This window comes from Pan paniscus, chromosome X (assembly GCF_029289425.2).
Source record: "Pan paniscus chromosome X, NHGRI_mPanPan1-v2.0_pri, whole genome shotgun sequence".
Taxonomy (NCBI): domain Eukaryota; kingdom Metazoa; phylum Chordata; class Mammalia; order Primates; family Hominidae; genus Pan; species Pan paniscus.
In genome coordinates this window covers 133,131,024-133,145,114 of record NC_073272.2, presented here as the reverse complement: position 1 = coordinate 133,145,114, position 14,091 = coordinate 133,131,024, and the positions used below count along the sequence as shown (strand labels likewise).

Sequence of the window (14,091 nt, the reverse complement as noted above, 5' to 3'; positions counted from 1 at the left end):
CTACAATGACTACTATTGCAGTTTGGTGTCACTACCCTGACTCATGATAAGGTGCAAGCAGTTTTACCCACCATAGCTTTTGCATCAGTGCAAATGTCATCACATTTGTTTGAGGGAAAACCATGAATTTTAACAATGCTATTTAACATTTTGAATATTTCAGCACCACTCATGGTTTTTTTTCCCAAAGCTTTCACATAATAGATCTTCTTTAATGATTAGTTAGTGCTTAATACTGGATGAATATAAGCAAAACAGCAATTCCACCCCAAATCTGTAGATTTGTCCATTTATAAGGCAAAAACACATTCTGCAGAAGAGACATTAACTAAAGAGGGCTTTATGTTTGCAAGTAAACCTTTTATTTGATGAGTTTGTTTCTCAATCATTGGAGAGTGGCATGATTTCTTCTATGACTTTTCACCCAGCAGGCATTCAGCAATGTCAAATCTACAGGGGTTTATTTTTTATTTTTTATTTTTTTTGAGAGGGAGTCTCGCTCTTTTCCCCAGGCTGGAGTGCAGTGGTGTGATCTCGGCTCACCGCAACCTCCACCTCCTGGGTTCAAGCAATTCTCCTGCCTCAGCCTCCCAAGTAGCTGGGATTACAGGTGCCTGCCACCAAGCCTGGCTAATTTTTTTTTTTTTTTTGTATTTTTAGTAGAGACAGGGTTTCACCATGTTGGCCAAGCTGGTTTCAAACTCCTGACCTCAAGTGATCCGCCCGCCTCAGCCTCCCAAAGTGCTAGGATTACAAGTGTGAGCCATCATGCCGGCCTCTACAGGGATTTATTAGTTTTTCCACTATTGTGTGTACTTCTACAGCTAATATAATGCAGTAACTTACCCTACAGTATGTTTCAGTGCGTTTTTCGTTTCTATTTGGAAAAGCCATAACAAACACTTTTGACTTTTAAAGAGCTCATAACATTTACTTTAAATGTTTAATTTCATTTTCTTTAAACTCCAAATAATTAATTTCAAGATGACTCTACAATTTAACTTACACTCTAATATCCTATTCCAAAATGTTCTTTTGCATCAGAAAAACAAGATAAATTATGCATGTCTATAAGGTCAAGGAAAAGACAGCTTTTGTTGTATATTTGTTTCTTAATTACAGTTGTAATCTACAGAGTAGATCCCTCTCTTCCATGAGCCAGAACTCTGTGATAAGTTGTTTTGACATGTTTTTATCAGTTTCAGACATAGACATTGCTGCTGTGGGTTGGTGAAGTAAGTCTTCTAATCTCCTTTTTCAAAGCCAATCATCCATTCTTAAATATCAGAAAAACATGTTGCAAATAAATTTTATCTTATTGTATAATACGTCCAATAAGTTATAGAAAAAATTTAAAATTTATATTCTTCAAAAAATATTTTAAAGTGTTATTGCAAAATAAGACTACAAAATATATTCACTTCATATATTTTCACATAGATACAAAACTTCTAGATTTCCAAATAACAATTTATTAAATGATAAGAAGGTTACAAAGATTATGGTTTGCATAACCTAGATAGCCAGTAAGAGCACTCAGTTCTGGGTATAAGGTAAACTCTGAAAATGCATGTATTTTTACTTGCTCCCTTAGAACATTCTAGAATGCACAAATACATATTTCAGAACAGTGATATCACTTTACATCATGTTGCCTCTTGAAATTTCCCCTGTATACTTGTGAGAGAATAAGAGTAAAAAGGACAAATAAAGTCTTAGTATTATTATGAAAATAGGTTTGCCCTTTAGGACCTCCCGAGAGGTCTCAGAGAACTGGAAGGAATGGATTGGAGGAGGTCAAAACTGGAGCTTTGGAGACCAATTAAGAGGCCATTGGGATGGTCTGTGTGGCAATGGTTCTCCAACTTGTATGCATCAGAACCCCCTGAAGGGCTTGTTAAAAGCTGGGCTCCACTCCCAGGATTTCTGATTCAGTAGGTCTAAGTCTGGCCCCAAAATGTGCATTTCCAACAAGTGCCCAGATGGTATTGATGCTGCTTATTTTAGGACCATGCTTTGAGAACCACTATGCTAGGGCCTTGCTAATCATCTCAGACTTCACCCCAGATCTATTGAAGATGAAACTCTGTGAATAAGATTTTCAGGTGATTTGTATACACATTAAAGTTTGAGAAGCACTGCTCTAAGAGATAGTTGATGGAATCCTAGACCTAAAGGTAGAGAAAAGTTCACAAGTTGAATGGTTATTTATAAGAGACAATAAACAAGACTTCATGTCTGGATGTAGAGAAGTTAGAGGGAGGGAGAAATCACCAGAAATTATTTGGTTTCTTCTGGCTTGAGCAATTGAGTAGGAGGTAATTCCTTTTCACTGGGACAAAGGACACAAGGAGATGAGTATATTTGGGGGAGTGGTATTTGAATTCGGTATTGAGTTGATTTACTACACAAAGTTCTCTTTTAATCTGCACATTAATGGTTTCACGTGGTTAAATAATAATGTCATGAACTCCTGGTGCTGCAAAGGGATTGGTAATGCATGAGAAGTGTTAGGCACACATGCAGGATTCTGCTTTCAGCTCAGACTCCGTTTGTGGCAGATATAAATTAGCAAAATATAAGTCTCTTCTACATAAGGAGCATTTAAAACCTGTCTCCCATCCCTACAGCATTCAGCCCCTCAGACAAAAGCATGTGGGTATGAGACACAGGGTAAACAGCCAAAGTCACGTACCACCTATTGGTAATTCGAGATTAGAAGAACAGAAGAGGATATTCCAGATATTCCAGAGCAGACCGGACCCAATTGTGTGACTGCCAGACTTGGGCAAATTCCATGTGGTTCCCTTTCAGGGACATATAGCTACCCATGTTCCTGACCAGCTGAACCAGGATTATGACACACAAAGCAGGCTGCAGAAGGAAGTAGTCCCCACTTAAGAATGAATCAAATTTCTATCTGGTTGGGGGAGACATTACACTTTCAACCATTGTTTCGCTTGATCTTCACATTACAGCCAGGTCCAGCAGGCATTTTAATTATCTTCATTTTGCAGATGAGGAGGCTGAGTTTCAAGGAAAGTAAATGACTTGTCTAGAGTTATTGAAATGGTAAGAGGATGAACTGACACTGGGCCCCAGGTATTCTGACTCCAAATTGTGTGTTCCTTTCACGATAATACCATGCTGTAGTTCAATTTAGCAGCAGGCTGATCTGTAGGACATTTGTTCCTTTTTTGGATTCCAATTTACTTCAAGAACTAACTTGTATGAAATGTTCAAATAATAGCACTTGATTTCTTAAAATTGCTTGATTTATAATACATTACAGATTATTAGTGAGCTTTTATCTTAATGGTCAAGCAATTAACAATGAGTCACAGCAAAATGTCTGAAAGGTGAGGAAAGAAAAAAATGCTTACATTGTCACCAGGTCTGTTCATTATCCTCTGTGCTGTATATCAGATCAATCAATAGTTAATTAATAATGATGTTCTTCCTGAAGTACAAGGTTATAAATTAATTTAATGCTCATATGCATATTTTCTGTAGGAAAAGTGAGAGGAAAATGCCTGCCATGCCCATCTCATTGTAAGAAAATGTATGTAATGATTACAAGCATATAATAAGAATGGTTTGCTTAGCCAAATGTTTGTTCATTTCTGTTAATCAGTATTCATTTGAGCTACCTCCATGCAGTTTGTGGAAGCAGTGCAATCAGTTGAGTAGTGTGGCAGATTTAAATCAGTAATAAAAGCCCTGGGGAAATTAACAAGACAAAACATTAACCACAGTCTAAACATTAACATATATTAGCATTTTTATTATACCTGTAGAATTGTTAAATGGGCACGGTTGCTACTATTAAAAAGTTTATGTTGTATATCACATAATTTCAATGTATATATTGTTTTTAAACTTTTAAGATTTAATTAAATGAAATTGTATAGTGGTATGATAGATGATTCAAGAGAATGAACTGAAATTCATCATTTTATTTTAACTGAAAAACTGAAATTCCCACCCAACTCCACCTTCAGCCCCAAGGTACCACAAAGCGAATGCCACAGGTAATACTCATCCAAAGTAGACAACTAGATCAGAGTTGATAATTAAATTGCATAACTCCCAAAGGAAGTTTTAGTTTTAATTCTTTAGGGTCCTGATGAATCCATCAATGATCCAAGACTAAATTTAAATGGTATTTGGCAACATTTCTCAGAAAAGCACTTTTTTTTCTAAGTTGGATGAACTTTTATTAGCTGAATTCGAGACATTATAATAACACTTCAATTAAGAGAATGATATATTTGCATAAGCACAAACATTTAAATAAACAGAATAGAGTTCAGAAATAGATCCACAAACATGGCCAATTAAGTTTAAAGAAATAAAAAATTGAAGTAACTAAATGAGAAATGATCTTAACAAATTGTACTGAAACAATCTGATAAATATTTGGAAAAACATAATCATTATTTCTTGAGTGTTAAATAACTTGGAAAGTTTGACAAGTTAATCAGATAAACAAATGGATAGCATTCATGACAGATAAACAGAGCATACACATTATTTTTAAATACCAGAGAAAAATATTTAAAGGAAAAGCATTAGGCCTAAAAATGTCATTAACTTTGTGAAAGTAGAAATCCAACAGGTCATATGATTTAAGCACTGTGAAATGAAGTAGAAATGTCAGTGAAAGGGAAATCAACAAGTAATATCTAGCCATGTACAAATTTTATTTAAGATAGATTTCTTTTATTTCTTTTTTAAATAGTTTCAGCTTTTATTACAGATTAGAGGGTACACTTGCAGATTTGTTACATGGGTATATTGTACGACGCTGAGGCTTCGGGTCCCAATGATCCCATCGCCTAGGCCATGAAAACAGCAATCTTTACATCACACAATATACAAAAATTAACACAAAATGGGTTAAATACCTCATCATAAATGTACAAATGATAAAGGTTCTGAAGAAAATATGTCTGTGACATTGCCATATGGAAAGGCTTCTTTGGATGGAAAACAGCATCAATCATAAAGCTGCAAAAATATATAAAATCAGGTTCATCAAAAAATTTTAAAAAGTGTTCTGTGCAAAAGGCATCACTAAGAAAAGTGAAAAACCAGATAATGGGAAGGAGTATTTACAAAACATATATTTGAAAATGAAATGGCAAGATTTGAGTAAACAGTGCAGCTTTATTCACAAAAGCAAAAATGTGGAAACTACCCAAATGTGTAAACATATTTGGTATATTTATTCAGCAATTAAAAGAAAAAAGTACTGGTAAACCACCAACATAGAGTTCCTCAAAGAAAAAATTATCCTGAGCAAAAAAGCAGAAACAAAGACATAAATACCGAATCTATCCATATTTATTTTCTATATTTCTATTCTTTCTTTCTGTTATCAATCTAATCCTAAAAAAGACAGATCTCATCTGTAGTGATTAAAATGTCAGTCACTATAAAATTATGACAATATTTTCTACATTATGAGGTAGTGTTTACACATGTGTATACATTTACAAATCTCATCAAACTACAATTTAGGGATGCATTTTATGTATATTGGGTCTCAAAACATTTAATTTAAAAAAGAGTACAGCAACCAAAAGAGGTAATGTACTGCAGCATAAACTCTGCCCCCCCATTAAAAAATTATCTCGGATAATTAACACACTATTAATTATATTAATTATACTTAATAAGATACATGACATAACCTTTATGTAAATAACTGCCTATGCTTTCCATCTATTTGCTTACTCTCCATATATTCTACATCTTATGATTCTTATTTTCAGAACTTCTCTACTGAAGTGACTCATGTCATCATTATCAATCATCTAAATTTACTAAACACAGTACATACTAGGTCCTCATCTTGCTGAATCTCTCATCGTTGTTAAACCCAGAATATTGATCTGGGTTTTCTCCCTTTGGATGTTTTAATTACACTGGTGTTACATAAGGACAGGATTCTCCTACAAAATATTAAATATATGTTTCAGAAACATAAAAACATCACAGTTTCAAATAACTTTTTTTGGGATTCAGGGAGTACATGTGCAGGTTTGTCATATGGGTATATTGTGTGATGCTGAGGTTTGGGGTATGGATGGTCCCATCACCCAGGTAGTGAGCATAGTACACAATAGATAGTTTTTTAGCCCATGCCCCTTTTCCTCCTTCTGCCCTCTTGTAGTTCCCAGTGTCTGTGATTCCCATCTTTATGTTCATTAGTGTATTCAACATTTAGCTCCCACTAATAAGTGAGAGCATGCAGTATTTGATTTTCTGTCCCGGCATTACTTTGCTTAGGAAAATAGCCTCCAGCTGCATCCATGTTGCTGCAAGGGGCAATATTTCATGCTTGTTTATGGCTGAGTAGTATTCCATGGTGTATATGTACAACATTTTCTTTATCCAGTCCACCATTGATGAGCACCTGAGTTGATAGCATGTCTTTGCTATTGTGTATAGTGCTGTGATGAACATATGGGTGCAGGTGTCTTTTTGGTAGAATGATTTGTTTTCCTTTAGCTATATACCCAGTAATGGTATTGTTGAATCAAATGGTAGTTCACCTCTTAGTTCTTTGAGGAATCTCCAAACTCCCCTCCGCAGTGGCTGGACTAATTTACACTCCCACCAGCAGTGTGTAAATGTTCCCCTCTCTCTGCATCCTCACCAGCATCTGTTGTTTTTAGACTATTTAACAAAAGCCATTCTAAATTCTGTGAGGTGATATGTCATTGTGATTTTGATTTGCATTTCTCTGATGATTAGTGATGATAAGCATTTTTTCATATCTTTATTGGCCACTTGTATGTCTTCTTTTAAGAAGTGTCTGTTCATGTCCTTTGCCCACTTTTTAATGGGGCTATTTGTTTTTTGCTTGTTGATTTATTGAAGTTCCTTATAGCTTCTGGGTATTAGGCTTTTGTCAGATGCATAGTTTGCAAATATTGTCTCCCATTCTGTAGGTTGTCTGTTTACTCCCTTAATAGTTTCTCTTGCTGTGCAGAAGCTCTTTAGTTTAATTAGGTTCCACTTGTCAATTTTTGTTTTTGTTGCAATTGCTTTTGAGGATTTAGCCATAAATGCTTTGCCAAGGGTGATATCAAGAAGTGTATTTCCTTAGTTTTCTTGTAGGATTTTTATAGTTCGAAGTCTAATATTTAAGTCTTTAATCTATCCATCTTGAGTTAATTTTTGTATATGGTAAAAGATAGGAGTCCAGTTTCAATCTTTTGCATATGGCCAGCCATTTATCCTAGCACCATTTATTGAATAGGGAGTCAGCTTTGCCAAAGATCAGATGGTTAGACATCAGAATTTTTTTAAATGTAGGAATTACCGAAGATTTTGTAGCCAACCCAATAATCTGAATTCTGGAGCCAGGGTCAAGGGACATCCTGCAGGCAGCAAGTGGCAAGCTAGACCTACTTGGGAGCCTCATTTTCCATAGAATTTGACATGCAGTGCTTTCGTATGGTTACTAATTCACTCTTACTTGGCAGACCAAAGAATTTAAATCATCCCACTATTGGCTTACTGCTACTTGAAATACTACCTGAAACTTAGGTTAAAATTGAATGTCAGTTTTCTGTTGAACAACTTTAGCCATTTCTTGGGATATGTTTAGAGAATTTTTCATCATTATTACTGTCCTCCAATTATAGGTAAGGTGTCCACATAACCACAGACCTGGGCCACACCCAATACTGGGAAGCCCCAGAGCCTATGCCTGTGACAGAAATCCATGACATGGGAAAATCGAAAACAAAAACATAGGTTTTAGAATCAGACACACCAGCATTCAAGCCTCAGCTCTACCATTTACTAACATTGTGACCTTGCTTTTAAGTTCCCCAACTTTTGTGAGCTTCAGTTTCCTTATATCTAAAAATGGGGCTAATAATACCCATTCTGTGTAATCCCAGTGCTTTGGGAGACCAAGGTGGGCAGATCACTTGAGTCCAGGAGTTCAAGACCAGTCTGGGCAACATGCTGAGATCCCGTGTCTAGCTACATTAGCTAGGCGTGGTGTTGTGTGCCTGTAGTCCCAGCTGCTCAGGAGGCTTAAGTGGGAGGATTACCTGAGCCTGGGGAGATCAAGGCTGCATTGAGCTGTGACCACACCATGGCACTCCAGCCTGGGCAACAGAGCAAGACCCTGTCTCAATAAATAAATAAATAAATAAGTAATACCTGCTCTGTATACCTCAGAGGTTTGTTGGTAGGACTGAGTGAAGAGAATGGAGAATGGATGTAGAAGTTATCTGTGAAGCACTAGGTTGGAATAGGGTATTGTGTAAGAAACGTGAAGTGTTGGTATTGTTGAGAAGCTTTCGATACAGGCTCTCTTTCTCTGTTCTGGAGTGAAAGATCAAATCTGAATTTTTTTGTCACTTGAGAGTTCCCAGAACCAACAGTGAATAGGGGCCTGAGAATGACAGTTAGATTTTAACCAATAGAGTAGCCGCATTTCTTGACATGTTCATTATAGAGTATAGGAGTGAATTGTATCAGATCAAATGTTTGCATGATTTCAGAATCTTTGGTAATAATGGGATTCAGGACACACCACCCCAAAATATGGCACCTTTGCATTTAAGAAAACTTCAAAAACAAGAAAGTCAATCTCACCTTCCCCTCCCCCCTTCTCCCATGAAGCAGGTCATAAAACCTAACTGACCCTCTTCTGAAGTATGTCGTAAGACCGTCATGTGGAGGTGCCCACCCTATACCCAGAAGAAAGAAACATCTTTACCTCCAAAGTTTCAGGGACACAGAGAAAAATCTGAAGAAACTGCCCTGGCTAAGTTTCCCCCAGTTTATTTCCATTCAGTTATAACCTCTTTGTCCAATCACACTTCACCACTCTCCATTTCCTTAACAAATTTAGCATAAAAATCCACAGCTTTCCCCATTTCTTTGGGTCTTCCTTTCTAAAGGATCTTGTGTGATGTAAAACTTATATTAAACATATTTGTATGGATTTCTCTTTTTAATCTGTCTTTTATTACAGGTTCCTCAGGCATAGGTCAAGAAAATAAAATTTTCCCTGCCCTACAATAACATACTCCATTCAGAAAGTAATTTTCACCTTTTTTTTTTTTCAAGGAAACTGAGAAGAAAATATGGCACTTCAAATATCCTATCTTCTTCCTGTGTATAGGGCTAGACTTACAGGTAGAGTGAAGCTATGGGACCAGGTCACAGTGAAGTCCTGCTGTGGGTGAGAGGTGGAAGTGGGGTGGTAGGCCAGGTTTCCTGATGCCCAGCCTACTGGGCTCTGCATGATCTAGACCAAGCTTGTCCAACCTGCAGCTTGCAGGCTGCATGCAGCCCAAGATGGCTTTGAATGTGGCCCAACATAAATTCATAAACTTTCTTAAAACATTATGATATTTTTTGGTGATTTTTCTTCTAGCTCATCGGCTATCGTTAGTATTTTATGTGTGGCCCAAGACAATTCTTCTTCCAATGTGGCCAGTATTTTATGTGTGGCCCAAGACAATTCTTCTTCCAATGTGGCCCAGGGAGGCCAAAAGATTGGACACCCCTGATCTATACCTTGCTGGGTCCCAGCAGTGTATTTTCCTTATGTAGGTACAAGGACGGTGCTTCTGGATCCTGGCAGAAAAGAATGATGCTAAGGTTACTAAAATGTCTTCCTGGCTGGGCGCAGTGGCTCACGCCTGTAATCCCAGCACTTTGGGAGGCCAAGGTGGGTGGATCACGAGGTCAGGAGATCAAGACCATCCTAGCTAACACGGTGAAACACTGTCTCTACTAAAAATACAAAAAATTAGCTGGGCGTGGTAGTGGGCACCTGTAGTCCCAGCTACTCGGGAGGCTGAAGCAGGAGAATGGCGTGAACCCAGGAGGCGGAGCTTGCAGTGAGCCGAGATTGCACCACTGCACTCCAGCCTGGGCGACTGAGTGAGACTGTCTTAAAAAAAAAAAAAAAAAAAAAAAAAAAATCTTCCTGGCCTGGATATGGTCAGAGGCCCTGCCTTCTTCTTATGTTTCAGGACTTGTAACCCTGCAGAGCACTATTGCTTTCCTTGTCAAAAGTCTAGCACATAAATAAAAACACCTTTAGGAATCATGGTCTATGGAAAACAAAAAGGTTTTATATTCCAGTCTTTTGGTAGAGACACTCACCTATCCAATAAATTCCCTCCAACTAACCAAATTTAAAGGTAGCAGCATCCTTGACTAGATACATTAGTCAGCGAAAGGAAATTGGATTGCACTTCTTATTTAAGAGCCTAAAACTCCTGGGCAGGATACTGATTTCTAAAATGCCACTTGGGAGGCTGGCTTCTTCAGTAAGGGCTGCTGAAGAATAAGACTCAAGTCTCCCAGCATAGCCTGATGTTTCCCAAGTGTGAAGCTGAAAGGACTTCTTTAATGTGAATGCTGCATCTCTTTGTAAGTTATGTTTTCTTTTAGTGTCCACTTCTCAAAATAAGCTCATAATATTCACCTATAGCTCACATAGTGTGGAGGTGAAAGATGTAGGGAGAAGGGCCCAAAGGAGGGAATATATTTGACAAATGCTTTGTATATGAGAAGAATTTGCTTCATGGTAGATTTGTGGAAGAAAATGCAGCCTGTCTGATAAGATGTGGCACATTTCAGATGGAGGAGTAGGGTTATTGGCAGGACACCATTGTTTGCGCCTTACCCCACACAGAGCCTTGGAAAGTTGGCTTGATAATACTATATTGGGTGGCTTGGGAAGAAAGATCAGACTGCAGAGTGGCGACATTATCATTTGTTCTCAACCTTCCTACTTTTGCCTCAGCTGCACCCCTTTCCAGTAGGTTGGGGTTGGTGAGGGGGGAGGGGGTTAAAAACTTTAAAGTCTTTCTGTGGGCCAATTAGTATTCACTGATACAAAGGGCTGACTTTCAATGGGGAGGGAGATTTCACAGCTGTGGGTTGCAAGTAGACAAGTTACTGTGAAAGATGTGTGAAAGATTTGATTTTGGTGCTGGACTGGGAACAGGTGTAGGTCAAGAGAATGTGTACTATGCTCTTGAATGTGCTAAGAATACTTTGATCCTACTGAAATAAGTTCTCACATGAATGTTTATTCACAGAATAATAGATATTTATGGAACAAACATCAAGGTTTTGTTCCATGAAATTTTACCTGCATTTTCACAAAGTAAACATGTATATGTCTTCAGACAGAAAGTGGTAATACACAGTCTGCCCTCATTTATTTGGCATCTGCATTATATGCTTTGAAAATGATTGGAACTTAACTCCCCAGTCCAGCTAGGCAGCCCCTGACCTAAAGCACCCTACCAGACTGCTACTAGTTAAGGCATATTCATGGAATGCACATGCTTCGTTTGAAGTTAATATTAGCTCAAGTCACATAGCATTACATAAGCACATCTGAAAAATTCAGTATCATGCATTCCAAAGCCAAATTGAATGTCTTTAAGTGTCTTCGGCTTTTGTTTTATTCCCATTAAGATAAACTATTGAGTATAGCTCATCTGAATATCAAACTATAGATGCTATCTTTTATAAATGAAGGTGATGCTACTCTGATTCTAGATTTTTTTTTCTAATTCGAGAATTTATTTATATGAAAAGCCTTCCAAAGCTGTATAAATAGATAACTTAGTAAATGCTGTCAGGGCCATCTTGAGAAATCCAGAAGCTGGGATTACCACACAGAGCCCATGGCTTATAAGTAGAGTGCTGAGCTGAGGCTGATAATAGAAGATTCTTTCAATTCACTTCAATTAATTCACCTAACTTAGGCACACAAAATCCAGTCTGAATAGCGTGGAAATACAAAAGTGACAAACATACAACCCTTCTCCTTGCCAGATATTTCTAATATTTTTCCTGAAGTTTACAGTCCATATATTCACCTTGGCTACGTTGGATGGCTATGTTTTTGAGGACTGGTAGTTCTTTATATTTTTCTACAATGGAGAATGTAAGCCACTGGAAGGTCAAGCATTATCTGCTAGGGAGGCAATGTCGCATAATCTTTGAAGTCAGATAAATGGGTTCTAAGTCAGACAAGTGAGTCCACTGTTTTTCTGCCTCATGCAAGTCACTTAACTCCCTAAGCCTCAATTTCCTCATCTCTAAAATGGGGATGATAATAGTTGGCATAGTGTCTGGCACAAGGGAGATATATAAGAATGTTAATATTCATATTTCTTTATATGGAGGTTCATTTAGGCTTTTGCTTGAAAGTGAAAAAAGTAGCAAATCTACTAATAATTAAACCAAAAAAATCAAGTAGAATGGAGCTAAGTAAGAAAGATTATGCCATTTTTTAAAAAGTATTGCTATATGAGTGTAAAAGAGGTCAGCTTTAGCGAGAGATATCCAATAAATATTTTTGAATGAATGAATGAGAAAAGATGGAAGGAAGAAAGGGAGGAAAGAAGGAGACAGGGAGGAAGGAAGAAAGGGAGACTGTTGAGCACCTATGTTTTTAAAATACTTTTAATCCTGGGCTTATTTAATGATATATGATTCATAGGTGATGACACTGGCTTGCTTATTTATTTATTTATTTATTTATTAGAAACAGGATCTCCCTCTATCACTCAGGCTGGAGTGCAGTGGCACAATCATGGCTCACTGCAGCCTTGACCTCCCAGGCTCAAACGATCCTCCCACCTCAGCCTCCTGAGTAGCTGGGACTACAGGTGTACGCCACCATGCCTGGCTAATTTTTTATTTTTTGCAGAGACTGGGTCTTGCTGTGTTGCCCAGGCTGGCTTTGAACTCCTGGCCACAAGTGATCCTCTTGCCTCAGCCTCCCGAAGTGCTGGAATTACAGGTGTGAGCTGCCTGTCGCTGGCTACTGATTGGTTGACTTGCCTTCTTCCCTTGGGTATTTTTAGGAAATCCAGATGAGCAATCATGCTTTTTATCAGAGTACCTTATCTTGGGTCTTATAAAAAAATACTCATAGAAATTGGGAGCACTCTGTGCTTGGGAGGCTGCTCTTCTATTAACTGGCTACACAACCCCCATCTTCTGCACCAGTTCTTCCTAAATTTTGCAATTCCCTTTTGTGAACTTCTTCATACGTATTAATACTAAGTGCCATTGAAAGGTATCAATAGCGTGAGGCCTGCGTTGACAGTCCTCTCAAATGTATACTTCACTATAGAAAAAAAGTCATTTTTTATCTTAGGAAATCTCTGAATAGGCTGTACTTAGAATGGGGCCCCCATTCCCCGTCTCCAGCCTTCTTTCCACCAGTGGTTCTTTGTCTTACAAGCTTATCACCTTTTTTGACTCTAGTCATAGCTTTGTTCTGCTATTTAAAATTGGGGGAAGAAATCGAAGTGCCTTTCAGAATTTGTTTCTACTATCATATCTGCACAAGTATCATATAATTATATTGCATTTCTTTTTTCAGATTGGCAAGTTATGTGCCCATTCTCAACAACGCCAATATAGATCTGCTTATTATCCTGAAGATCTCTTTATTGACAAGAAAGTATTAAAAGTTGCTCGTGTAGAACATGAAGAAACCTTATCCAGCCGAAGAAGGTGAGAGGTTTCTTTTTTCTTTATTCCACAATACAATTAACAATTGTATTTTAAGGTCAAAAACCACTAGAGTGAAACTTCTTAAATACATGTTATTTAGTTCTTCTGAGTAGAGTGCTTGATTAATTAAATTTTATCATCTGTCAATGTTTAAAAAAAGATGATATTATATCCAAGGCATATTTAAATGTAAATTTACTGTTCATAAATATCTAGTACAGCAACATGTGTGGAAAGGACTTCCCTATTCAAGATCTTTTATTGATTAAGCAAAATTGTTTCTGCTTACAATCTGGTCTCACGATTCCTTGGCTTGCTTTGTAGCTTTTCCCATTATTAACAGTGAGTCAGAGTTAAATTCACCAGAGAGAAGCTGGTGAGACACATTCATGTATATACACAGACACTGCACACTTTACACACCTTTTAAAAATGATAAAATGAAGGATCTGGTTCCTGGTTCTTAAAACAACAGTCAGGGGACAAAATCCACGTTTGTTTCTTATTCTCTTCATCCATTCTCCCCTGATCCAGGTTCCCTCTATCCCCATTCTA

General features: G+C 37.5%; 1 protein-coding gene across 1 annotated transcript in view; it reads left to right on the top strand.

Moving 5' to 3' along the window:
• GPC3 (glypican 3) overlaps nt 1-14,091 on the top strand; it is a 455,110-nt gene that overhangs the window by 272,613 nt on the left and 168,406 nt on the right. Inside the window, exon 4 of the mRNA XM_003814501.5 lies at nt 13,403-13,536. Within this exon, the coding sequence (XP_003814549.1) occupies nt 13,403-13,536 (134 nt within the window). The remainder of the gene's footprint in view (nt 1-13,402; nt 13,537-14,091) is intronic.